The 13437-nt window shown below is 47.9% G+C and overlaps 1 protein-coding gene across 1 annotated transcript in view; it reads right to left on the bottom strand.

Moving 5' to 3' along the window:
- oscp1b (organic solute carrier partner 1b) overlaps window positions 1-10156 on the bottom strand; it is a 45931-nt gene extending 35775 nt beyond the window's left edge. The window contains 1 exon segment of the mRNA XM_085962366.1: window positions 9649-10156. Coding sequence (XP_085818492.1) covers window positions 9649-9760 — 112 coding nt within the window. The 5' untranslated portion in view covers window positions 9761-10156.
- Between the last annotated feature and the right edge of the window lie 3281 nt (window positions 10157-13437).

Below are 13437 nucleotides of genomic sequence, written 5' to 3' on the forward strand. Positions count from 1 at the left end.
AGACCAGTTGGGCCACATGGCCCGTTTTTGTGCTGTACATTATATGTAATTCTATGTAAAAAAGAATACTTGCATTTATATAGCATCTTTAACATAGTAAAACGTTCCAAGGTGCTTCACAGAAGCTTTATTAGACAAGTGACACTGAGCCACATAAGGAGATATTAAGACAGGTGACTAAAAGCTTGGTCAAAGAGGCAGTTTTTAAGGAGCATCTTAAAGGAGAGGTGGAGAAGTTTAGGGAGAGAATTCCAGAGTTTAGTGCCAAGGTATAAAGCAGGTAAAACCAGTGCAAATGGGAGGTGGTTTGTCAACTTGTGTTATGGTAAAATGGGGACCCATTTAGTGGAGAAATTTTACACTCAGTAGTGGTGTCACCACATTTATTTAATGTTATGTTAGTGCCAATATGTTTTAGAAGATGTGACACCGAAGTCAATACACCTTAAATGTAGCTTGAACGAAAAGCAAAAGACTGCAGGTGCTGGAAATCTGAAACAAAACATGCTGGAGACACTCGGCAGGCCAGGCAGCATCTGTGGCGAAAACACGAGTCAGTTAGCATTTCAGGTGTAAACCCGTCCTCAGAGCTGGAAGATATTCCAGATGAACAGCATTTAAGAAGGAATCCCATGGGACAGGCCTGCAGGTTAATGCTAGAAGGGCTTTTTCTCGACGAATGCTGCCTGACCTGCTGAGTGTCTCCAGCCTTATCCGTTAATGTTTTTAAAATTCTTATCCTGGTTTTCAAATCCCTCCATGGCCTCGCCCCACCTTATCTCAACTCCTCCAGCCCCATAACCCTCTGCGCTCCTCTAAGTCTGGCCTCTTGAGCATCCCCGATTTTAATCACTCAACTATTGGTGGCTATGCCTTCAGCTGCCAAGGCCCTAAGCTCTGGAATTTCCTCCCTAAACCCCTCTGCCTCTCTACCACTCTTTCCTCCTTTAAGACGCTCCTTAAAACCTACCTCTTTGACCAAGCTTTTGGTCATCTGTCCCAGTATCTTGTGGCTCGGTGTCAAATTTTGTTTTACAATGTTCCTGTGAGGCGCCTTCGGGCATTTTACGTTAAAGGCGCTATATAAATACAAGTTGTTGTTGTTTTAATGTTTGATACGCTAAATTTGTCACCTCAATTGTTCTCACCTGCGATGACAGGCCTGCAATGACCAGTACTTCATCCCAGTATTACATGCAGTTCAAACTGTTCTGAATAAAACCCACGCTTGGAAAGGCAGATTCTACAATTGTGCTTTGGGATTTCCACAGTTCAAGTGGACAGGGCGCCAACATTTCACACGCCTTTCAAAATGCTTTACTGAAATCCTAGTGACAGCACGGAGGAATTCACAGTTCTTGATGCCAATCTAGCCCTCCTTCCCCACCCTTTTGTTCGTCAGGTTTTTTTTTAAGCTGGTGCTCACGACTGCTGTGCAGTACTCCACATTTCTGCAGGATGTTCACTCTTGCAAGCCTACAGTATTTACCTGCAAGGTCTTCCTTCATTAACCAACTCGTTTGTGCAAGCCCTGCTCGCTTTCCAAAGGTCGATCCCATTCCCAACACAGCTCAAGCAGACGACTGTCGAGGAACTGTGGAAGACCGGGTTCTAGCTTTTCATTTATCACTTGTTTGTGGTTTTCTCCTGTTGCCTCTCTTGTCCTGAAGGCAGGACCTCTTACACCTTAAAAACTGGTGGCTCTCTAGTGCCCCACCCAAGTGGCGTTTATGATGTGCCCCAGGTATTTGATCAGGAGAGGTGTTGAGCACAGCCGAGCCTCATCCTGTCCTGGGCATTCACACCCATAACACTTGCAGTCGGGTCAGTGAGCTCAGCTGTGATGTCCCCACATGTGACCAGCATAACCATTTCCCTAATGCAAGTCAGAAGCTTGGAGAAAGGGCAAGAGGAGAAATGCAATAGAAAAAACCCAACTAAAAAATAATGCAGCCCGACTATTTCAGGATCAGTTTGAGAGATGAAATCAGGTGTTGCATTTCACACTTTTGCCACATTGAACTGTTCTGATGTCACTGGCATAGTGCACAGGCCACCATGGATAGAAATGGCAATTAAAGTGCAATGAGAAACAATGCGATACGAGGTATGGGAAATGGAGGTTATTGTCATCAGCAGACTAACCCACATTTGCTTGTGATTGTGTCAAGTGTTGTATCTCAGTCACAAGTGAACAGCTTTCACATCCTTTAATCCTGCATCCTCTGCTTGCTATTCTTTTTTTTTTAAACTTTACTTTAATGGAGTGGAGCGAGCCTTTTGATTAGTGGCAACACTCCCACCTCTGTTAGAAGGTGCAGAGTTTGAACCCTGTTCCAGACAGTCTAGACGAGTGGCGACAAGAGCCGGTACTCACGTCCGGTGGGTGTGGATACCACCCTTCCCCCTCATTGTTTGGGCTGTGGGAGCCCGTATAACCCTCCTGTCTCAACCCAAGATGGAAGGGATGTCCACTTCATGGCCTGTCTGATCAGCCCACGAATCCTTCCACCACTTCACAGTACTCTCCAAGGAGAAGAGTGCAGAGATACAAAATGACAATGACTTTAATGGGGTTAAGGCTAACACCTGCAGCCAAGAGGGGCAGGGACAGAGCAAGCTCTCAGGCTGCTACCAGTGCTGTTATGAAGCAGCCACTATAAAAGGTGCCCAAGTCCACCCAGATCCAATTTACCCTCCTCAACCCTCCCCCCTCACTGGCGATGCTTCTGCTGCGTCTGTCCCAACTCAGTGCCGCTGTACATCTTCGATCCCATTTCCAATCTCGGAGGTAGCAGTGCTGAGACTGCAAGCTACAAGTGCAGATGCCGGAAATCAGAAATAAACACAGAAAATGCTGGCAGTACTTATCTGAAGCCTCCCTTCCCCTCATCCAACACCCACAAACATGCACTCTCCAACAGAAATTAGTGGCTAGCAATCAGGAGCACAAAGCCAGGATAATTTTCTTCTCCCTAGCTCAGGGATACTGAAGCCAATTCGAGCAGTCCTACCAACTATCAGCTAGCTCAGCACAGACGAAAGATCAAATGCACTGCCTTTACCAAATGAACCACCAGGAAAGGCAAGCAAATCCATTTCCAATGGCACCACGCTGGCTAAACCGGGATTGCATAGATATAGCAGCAGCAACCGTTGCAGAATTTTTTCCTAATGCAGAAACTGATGCAATCTGGGATGGGTTAACTCCATTGCACATACCAGTGTAATGTTAGAGTACCTTTACACAGCAACACTGCCCCTTTAAAAGAGAAAGCTCACCCTCCCCATCCATAACCAAAATCCACAAAAGTAAGCGTAGTTACCAAAATCACAGCATTGCTAACACTGGGAATTTGACAAGGAAAAGGAAAGTATGAGGCAGAGTGCAAACCCATTGAAACAAAGAGCTACTCATGGCTTGGAGTAAAGATGATTACAATCTGGCTGAATGGTGAGAGCTGAGACAATATCCAGTGATTGATTGAAACGCCATCAAAATGAAGAGCGGGCAATTGTAAATCCATGGAAAAGACTAGAGGTGGTTTATATTCCTTAGATAGACTTGAAAACTATTTCACAGCGAAACAAATGCAAATGTAGTGAATAGAACACAGCTGTAAATTGGGCCTTTGTTGCATGGATATTATTTCTTTGCATTTCACCTCTGCCCTTTTGCTGCAAATCTTCAACAGCAGCTAAAGTCAGAGGTAGTCAAGCCCAACATTACAGCCAATTTGTTAAATCGCTCTGGGGAAGAAGCTCATTTACAACACCTCCCAAGTGCCACGCATCACAAGTGACAATCATTGCTATTGATTTAACCTATTGTGGTGCATCTTACTCAGATATATTCTGCGCTATTTGTTCAAATAGGTTGCAATCTGTATGGCTCTTTATGATCATCAAAGCCAGCCCTAACATTTCCACAACTGCTAACAGCACCAAAGCAGGCAGATTGCAAATTCTGTGCAATAGTGGGAGGTCTGGGTGTATATTGCAGACAGATTACAGACCTGGGGTATGGGGGGGGGGGGAAAGAGAGCCAAGTGTATATTGTAGACAGATTGCAGACTTGGGGTACGGGGAGAACAGGGTATTTATTGTAGACAGTTTACTGACCTGGAGAATGGGGGTTGGGGGGGGAAGTGGGTGTATATTGTAGACCTAGGGAGATAGAACAAGTCCAGGGAACTATAGATCAATTAGCTTAACATTGGTGGTAGGAAAGACAATGGAATCCTTACTCAAAGATGTAATAGAAAAACATCTAGAAACTGAAAATGTGATAAAGAGTAGTCAGTACGGATTTCAAAAAGGCAGGTCATGCTTGACCAACCTTATTGAATTCTTTGAAGTAGTAACAGAAAGGGTAGATAAGGGTAAAATAGTAGATGTAATATATTTGGATTTTCAAAAGGCCTTTGATAAGGTACCACATAATATCATGACCAAGGTCAGAATATGTGGTGCCAGAGGACAAGTAGCAGAATGGATAGCAACCGTCTACAAGACAGAAACAGGGGTTAAAGGTAGTTACTCCAATTGGCAAAAGGTGGGAAAGTGGTGATCCACAAGGATCAGTGCTGGGACCACTGTTGTTCACCATTTCCATTTACATAAACGATCTGGACTCACAAATAAAATTAAGATTTGCGGATTACACCAAATTGGGTGTAGTAAATACAGGAGCACGGTGACAAAATACAGGAAGATATGAATAAACTTGCAGAATGGCTGTGTAATTGGCAAATTAACTTCAGTATACATAAGTGTGTGGTAGTACATTTTGGTAGGAAGAATAAGGAGGCTTGGAAAATTAGTCTAAATGGGGTAGAGGAACAGAGGGATCTGTGGGTACAGACATACAAATCACTAAATGTAGTGACGCAGGTTAATAAGGCAATAAAAAAATCAAACAACACTGGGGTTCATTTCTAGAGGGATAGAACTGAAACGCAGGGAAGTTATGTTAAACTTATATAGAAACTTGGTTAGACGACACTTGGAGTACTGTGAACAGTTCTGGGCTCCCAATTATAATAAGGATAGAGAGGCATTGGAGAAGGTACAAAAAAGATGTACTAAAATTATACCAGAACTAAGAGGTTATATCTATCAGGAAAGGTTGAACAGGCTGGAGCTCTTTTCTCTAGAAAAAAGACTGAGAGGAAACTGATAGAGGTCTTTAAGATTATGAAAGGGTTTTATAGGGTCGTTGGAGTGAAGATATTTCCATTTGCAGGCAAGACTAGAACTAGGGGCCATAAATATAAGATAGTCACTAATGAATCCAATAGGGATCTTGGGAAACTTCTTTACCAAGAGAGCTGTTAGAATGTGGAACTCGCTACCAGAAGGAGTAGTTAAGGTGACTAGCATAGATGCATTTAAGGGGAAGTTAGATAAACATATGAGGATAAAGGAATATTAGGATAAGTTGATGAGGTTAGGAGACGTGGAGCATAAACACTGACATGGACCTGTTGGGCTGAATGGCCTGTGTCTGTGCTTTAAATATTATGTAATATAGATTACTGACCAAGGGAAGGTGAAAGCTGGGTGTATATTGCAGACAGATTACTGACCAAGGGCAGGTGAAAGCTGGGTGTATATTGTAGACAGATTACTGACCCGGGGTACGGGGGAGCTGGGTGTATATTGTAGACAGATTACTGACCCGGGGTACGGGGGAGCCGGGTGTATATTGTAGACAGATTACTGACCCGGGGTACAGGGGAGCTGGGTGTATATTGTAGACAGATTACTGACCCGGGGTACGGGGGGAGCTGGGTGTATATTGTAGACAGATTACTGACCCGGGGTGTGGGGGGAGCTGGGTGTATATTGTAGACAGATTACTGACCCGGGGTACGGGGGAGCTGGGTGTATATTGTAGACAGATTACTGACCCGGGGTACATAGAAACATAGAAGATAGGAGCAGGAGTAGGCCCTTCGAGCCTGCTCCGCCATTCAATGAGATCATGGCTGATCATCCAAATTCAGTACGATAGCAAAATACTGCAGATGTTGGAAATCCGAAATAACAACAGAAAATGCTGGAAAAACTCAGCAGGTCAGGCAACATCCGTGGAGAGAGAGAAATTTGAGTTGACGTTTCGGGTTGGACCCTTCTTCAAAACTGGAAAGAAAAGAAACTACATCGGAGGCAGGGCTGCGATCGGACAAAAGAATAAAAGAAACAAAAGAAGTAAAAGAGATTAGAAGCTAGACGAGATGGTAATAGGCTGGGATTAGGTGTAAAGTGTACTGGCAGGGCAAAAGATAGCTGCCAGGTGTGAGAGAGAAACAAAAGGAAAGGGGGGGGGGGGGGAAATGAGTGGAACAATTACAAGAGAAAATGAAATGGGGGCCGAGCTTATGATCTGAAATTGTTGAACTCGATATTGAGTCCGGAAGGCTGCAGACTGCCTAATCGGAAGATGAGGTGCTGTTCCTCGAGTTTACGTTGAGCTTCCGTGGAACAATACAAGAGGCCAAGGACGGTGAGGTCCGAGTGGGAATGGAGCGGTGAATTAAAATGACAGGCGACCGGAAGCTCGGGGTCACCCTTACGGACTGAACAGAGGTGTTCCGCAAAGCGGTCACCCAATCTGCGTTTGGTCTCCCCAATGTAGAGGAGACCGCATCGTGAGCAGCGAATACAGTATACTAGATTGCGAGAAGTACAAGTAAATCGCTGTTTCACCTGGAAGGGGTGTTTGGGGCCCTGGACAGTGGGAAGGGGGGGGGGGGGGGGGGGGGGAAGGAGGTATAGGGGCAGGTGTTACATCTCCTCCGCTTGCACGGGAAGGTGCCAGGCGAAGAGGAAGGGCTGTTTGGGGTGATAGAGGAGTGGACTAGGGTGTCTCGGAGGGAGCAGTCCCTGCGGAATGCTGAAAGGGGAGGGGAGGGGAAGATACGTTTGGTGGTGGGATCACTTTGGAGGTAGCGGAAATGCCGGAGGATGATCCGTTGAATGTGGAGGCTGGTGGGGTGAAAGGTGAGGACAAGGGGAACCCTATCGTGGTTCCGGGAGGGAGGGGCAGGGGTGAGGGCAGAAGTGCAGGAGATAGAACTGACACGGTCGAGGGCAGTGTCAACCACAGTAGAGGGGAATCCTCGGTTGCGGAAAAAGGAAGACATGTCTGAAGCACTGGTGTGGAAGGTGGCGTCGTCGGAGCAGATACGGCGGAGGCGGAGAAACTGGGAGAATGGAAGAGTCCTTACAGGAAGCGGGGTGGGAGGAAGTGTAGTCCAGGTAGCTGTGGGAGTCAGTGGGCTTGTAGTAAATATTGGTCGATAACCTATCCCCAGAGATGGAGAAGTCGAGGAAGGGAAGGGAAGAGTCCGAGATGGACCATGTGAAGGTGAGGGAAGGGTGGAAATTGGAGGCAAAGTGAATGAAATTGTCAAGTTTGGGGCGAGAGCAGGAAACGGCACCGATACAGTCATCAATGTATCGGAAAAAGAGGTGAGGGAGGGGACCCGAGTAGGACTGGAACAAAGATTGTTCCACATAGCCCACGAAAAGGCAGGCATAGCTAGGACCCATGCGGGTACCCATAGCAACACCTTTGATTTGGAGGAAATGAGTGGAGTTAAAGGAGAAGTTGTTCAATGTGAGAACAAGTTCAGCGGAACACCTCCGTTCAGTCCGTAAGGGTGACCCCGAGCTTCCGGTCGCCTGTCATTTTAATTCACCGCTCCATTCCCACTCGGACCTCACCGTCCTTGGCCTCTTGTATTGTTCCACGGAAGCTCAACGTAAACTCGAGGAACAGCACCTCATCTTCCGATTAGGCAGTCTGCAGCCTTCCGGACTCAATATCGAGTTCAACAATTTCAGATCATAAGCTCGGCCCCCATTTCATTTTCTCTTGTAATTGTTCCACTCATTTCCCCCCCCCCCCCTTTCCTTTTGTTTCTCTCTCACACCTGGCAGCTATCTTTTGCCCTGCCAGTACACTTTACACCTAATCCCAGCCTATTACCATCTCGTCTAGCTTCTAATCTCTTTTACTTCTTTTGTTTCTTTTATTCTTTTGTCCGATCGCAGCCCTGCCTCCGATGTAGTTTCTTTTCTTTCCAGTTTTGAAGAAGGGTCCAACCCGAAACGTCAACTCAAATTTCTCTCTCTCCACGGATGTTGCCTGACCTGCTGAGTTTTTCCAGCATTTTCTGTTGTTAATCCAAATTCAGTACCCGGTCCCTGCTCTCTCCCCATATCCCTTTAGCCTTAAGAAATATATCCAACTCTTTCTTGAATATATTTAATGAACTGGCCTCCACCGCCCTCTGTGGCAGAGAATTCCACAGGTTCACCACTCTCTGGATGCAGAAATTCCTCCTCATTTCAGTCCTAAATGGCTTACCCCTTATCTTTAGACTATGACCCCTGGTTCTGGACTCCCCGGCCATCAGAAACATCCTTCCTGCATCTAGTCTGTCCAGGCCTGACAGAATTTTATAGGTTTCGATGAGATCCCCTCTCAATCTTCTAAACTCCAGTGAGTATAAGCCCAATCGACACAATCTCTCCTCATACGTCATTCCTGCCATCCCAGGTATCAGCCTGGTGAATCTTCGCTGCACTCCTTCCATGGCAAGAACATCCTTCCTCAGGTAAGGCGACCAAAACTGCACACAATACGCAAGGTGTGGTCTCACCAAGGCCCTGTACAACTGTAGCAAGACACTCTTGTTCCTGTACTCTAACCCTCTTGCTACGAAGGCCAACATACCATTTGCCTTCTTAACCGCCTGCTGCACCTGCATGCTTACCTTCAGCGACTGGTGCACAAGAACACCCAGGTCTTTTTGCACTTCCCCTTCTCCCAATCTATTGTCATTCAAATAATAATCTGCCTTCCTGTTTTTGCCACCAAAGTGGATAACCTCACATTTATCCACATTATAGTGCATTTGCCATGTTTCTGCCCAATCACCCAACCTGTCTAAATCGTACTGGAGTTTCACGACATCCTCCTCACAGCTTACCCTCCCACCCAGCTTTGTGGCGTCTGCAAATTTGGAGATATTACATCCAATTCCCTCATCCAGATCATTAATATATATTGTGAATAGCTGGGGTCCTAGGACCGAACCTTGCGGTACCTCACTAGTCACTGCCTGCCACTCGGAAAATGACCTGTTTATTCCAACTCTTTGCTTTCTGTCCGCCAACCAGTTCTCTATCCAAGTCAATACCTTGCCCCCAATCCCATGTGCCTTAATTTTGCACGCTAATCTCTTATGTGGGACCTTATCGAAAGCCTTCTGAAAGTCCAAATACACCACATCCACAGGGAAGCCGGGTGTATATTGTAGACAGATTACTGACCCGGGATACGGCGGGGGCGGGGGGAAAGCCGGGTGTATATTGCTGACAGATTACTGACCCGGGGGAGCCGGGTGTATATTGTAGACAGATCACTGACTGGGGGGGGGGGGGAAAAGAGCCGGGTGTATATTGCAGACAAATTACTGACCCGGGGTGCGGGGGAGCCGGGTGTATATTGTAGACAGATTACTGACCGGGGGGGCGGGAGGGATCCGATTTTGCGCCGTGATGCTGCTCTCGGCCCTCGACCCCCGGCCTCGCCACTCGCTACCCTCCCCCCCCACAGACCGCGGGCCTCAGTACCTTTCTTGGCCTTATCGTTCGGAATGTTCTGGGCCCGGAGCCGCTGGTCCAGGATGTAGAGCATCTCCCCGCCCAGGTTAATGAAGAGCAGCGGCAGCGTCCGCAGCGACATCTCGGCGGGGGAGCTGGACTGTCCGGGGCCTGAGGCTGTCCTGGACCGTGGGAGCTGCGGCCTGAGGCTGTCCTGGACCGGGAGAGCTGCGGCCTGAAGTCGGGCTGGGTTATCCTGGACCGGGGGAGCTGGGGCTCTGAGGCCGGGCTGGGTTATCCTGAACCGGGGGAGCTGGGGCCTGAGGACGGGCTGGGTTATCCTGGAGCGGGGGAGCTGGGGCCGGAGTTATCCTGGAGCGGGGGCCGGGCTGCGTTGTCTTGGAGCGGGGTCCTGAGGCCGGGCCGGGCTGTCCTGGACCGGGGTGTCCAGGTCTCGCTCTCTGTTGCCTTGACCCTCCCGTTGCCAGGTCAGTGACGCAATCCCCCATTACTCCAATCAGCATCATTCTCACTGTTAGGTTTGATTAAAGGGATGGGAACGTCACCTATTTATATTTAGCCGACCATTCCTCTCAATTTGCTACGATTGTGGCGGAGCCACTAAGGACCTCCCATCAATTGTATATAATTGCCTTTAATATTAATGGGCCAGAAATTCGGGTCTCCACAGGTGAGTACGCGCTGGGTACTCACCCGTAGGCCGAATGGAATTACGATAGCAAAATACTGCGGATGCTGGAAATCCGAAATAACAACAGAAAATGCTGGAAAAACTCAGCAGGTCAGGCAACATCTGTGGAGAGAAATTTGAGTTGACGTTTCGGGTCGAAACCCTTCTTCAAAACTGGAAAGAAAATAAAATAGATCGAAGGCAAGGCTGCGATCGAACAAAAGAGACAATAAAAGGTATTCGAAGCCAGACGAGATGGTAATAGGCCCATGGAGAGAAAAGGCAGCTGAGATTAGGTGTGAAGTGTACTGGCAGGTAAGAGACAGCTGCCAGGTGAGAGAGAGAAACAAAAGGAAAGGAGGGGGTGTGGAAAGGAGGACCCAAAACAAAGGGGTGGAAAAAATTATATGTAAAAAAGTAATGGGGCCGAGGTTATGATCTAAAATTGTTGAACTCGATATTGAGTCTGGAAGGCTGCAAAGTGCCTAGTTGGAAGATGAGTTGCTGTTCCTCGAGTTTACGTTGAGCTTCCGTGGAACAATACAAGAGGCCAAGGTCCTTCCCAAGGTCCACAAACAGGACTGCCCTGGTAGACCCATCGTTTCAGCCTGTTCTTGCCCCACGGAAATTACCTCTTCCTATCTCGACTCTATCTTTTCTCCCCTTGTCCAGTCTCTTCCCACCTACATCCGCGACTCTTCGGACGCCCTCCGCCACTTTAACAGTTTCCAGTTTCCTGGCCCCAACCGCTTCCTTTTCACCATGGACGTACAATCCCTCTACACCTCCATCCCCCACCAGGATGGCCTGAGGGCACGCCGCTTCTTCCTTGAACAGAGGCCCATCCAGTCCCCATCCACCACCACCCTCCTCCGCCTGGCTGAACTTGTTCTCACATTGAACAACTTCTCCTTTAACTCCACTCATTTCCTCCAAATCAAAGGTGTTGCTATGGGTACCCGCATGGGTCCTAGCTATGCCTGTCTTTTCGTGGACTATGTGGAAAAATCTTTGTTCCAGTCCTACTCAGGTCGCCTCCCTCACCTCTTTTTCCGATACATTGATGACTGTATCGGTGCCGTTTCCTGCTCTTGCCCCGAACTAGACAATTTCATTCACTTTGCCTCCAATTGCCACCCTTCCCTCACCTTCACATGGTCCATCTCTGACTCTTCCCTTCCCTTCCTCAACTTCTCCGTCTCCATCTCCGGGGATAGATTATCGACCAATATTCACTACAAGCCCACTGACTCCCACAGCTACCTGGACTACACTTCCTCCCACCCCGCCTCCTGTAAGGACTCTATTCCATTCTCCCAGTTTCTCCGTCTCCGTCGTATCTGCTCCGACGATGCCACCTTCCACACCAGTGCTTCCGACATGTCTTCCTTTTTCCGCAACCGAGGATTCCCCTCTACTGTGGTTGACACGGCCCTCGACCGTGTCCGTTCTATCTCCCGCACTTCTGCCCGCACCCCTGCCCCTCCCTCCCGGAACCACGATAGGGTTCCCCTTGTCCTCACCTTTCACCCCACCAGCCTCCACATGCAACGGATCATCCTCCGCCATTTCCGCTACCTCCAAAGTGATCCCACCACCAAACACATCTTCCCCTCCCCTCCCCTTTCAGCATTCCGTAGGGACCGCTCCCTCCGAGACACCCTAGTCCACTCCTCTATCACCCCAAACAGCCCTTCCCCTTCGCCTGGCACCTTCCCGTGCAAGCGCAGGAGATGTAACACCTGCCCCTATACCTCCCCCCTTCCCACTGTCCAGGGCCCCAAACACCCCTTCCAGGTGAAACAGCGATTTACTTGTACTTCTTGCAATCTAGTATACTGTATTCGCTGCTCACGATGCGGTCTCCTCTACATTGGGGAGACCAAATGCAGATTGGGTGACCGCTTTGCGGAACACCTCCGTTCAGTCCGTAAGGGTGACCCCGAGTTTCCGGTCGCCTGTCATTTTAATTCACCGCTCCATTTCCACTCGGACCTCACCATCCTTGGCCTCTTGTATTGTTCCACGGAAGCTCAACGTAAACTCGAGGAACAGCAACTCATCTTCCGACTAGGCACTTTGCAGCCTTCTGGACTCAATATCGAGTTCAACAATTTCAGATCATAACCTCGGCCCCTATTACTTTTTTACTTATAATTTTTTCCACCCCTTTGTTTTGGGTCCTCCTTCCCCCCACCCCCCCCCCCCCCCGCTTTCCTTTTGTTTCTCTCTCTCACCTGGTAGCTGTCTCTTACCTGGCAGTACACTTCACACCTAATCTCAGCTGCCTTTTGTCTCCACGGGCCTATTACCATCTCGTCTGGCTTCGAATACCTTTTATTGTCTCTTTTGTTCAATCGCAGCCTTGCCTTCGATCTATTTTCTTTTCTTTCCAGTTTTGAAGAAGGGTTTCGACCCGAAACGTCAACTCAAATTTCTCTCCACGGCTGTTGCCTGACCTGCTGAGTTTTTCCAGCATTCTCTGTTGTTATTTTTGGCCGAATGGAATTGCCGGTTTCCAGCATGCACTGCGCATGCGCGGGAAACCGGCACTTCCGATCCTCTGAACGAAGGGGTTCAGAGGTCGAACGCGCACGCAGGGGAGGCTGCGCGTGCGCTTTGAACTTAGTTTTTTTTTGCTGGTTTTCACACGAGGTTAAGCCTGCAGGATTTACACATCTAACAAGCAGGCGTAAGGCCTGCTTTTTGCAAGGTAAGTGGTCAATTAATTAAAATTAAAACATTTTTTCCACAGGTTTATTATTTTTAAATACTTTAAAGCAAGGTAAGTTTATTTCTAGCCCCGTTATAAAATTATTTTTTTCAAAAATGTAAATTATTGTTTAAAATAATTATTTAATGTAATTTATAGTTTATTTAAAAAGTGTGATTTAAAAAAAAAAAAAATTATTTGAAGGTTTACTGCTATTTTGGGCCCGTAGTATTTATAAGTTTTGACAGGTCTACCTGTCAATCTTATGAATGGGCTTTTCCCTCCTCCGATTGGCTGCCCATGGCTCACGTGATCCCAGGGGACGCATCGCACTAACTATGCCCCTGGGACACGCAAGCACAGCGCGCCGGCAGCTGTACCAGGCCCCGGAGCGGAATTCCACGGGGCCCTACAG

This window comes from Somniosus microcephalus, chromosome 20 (assembly GCF_052327205.1).
Source record: "Somniosus microcephalus isolate GS21.2 chromosome 20, FLI_Smic_1.0, whole genome shotgun sequence".
Taxonomy (NCBI): Eukaryota; Metazoa; Chordata; class Chondrichthyes; order Squaliformes; family Somniosidae; genus Somniosus; species Somniosus microcephalus.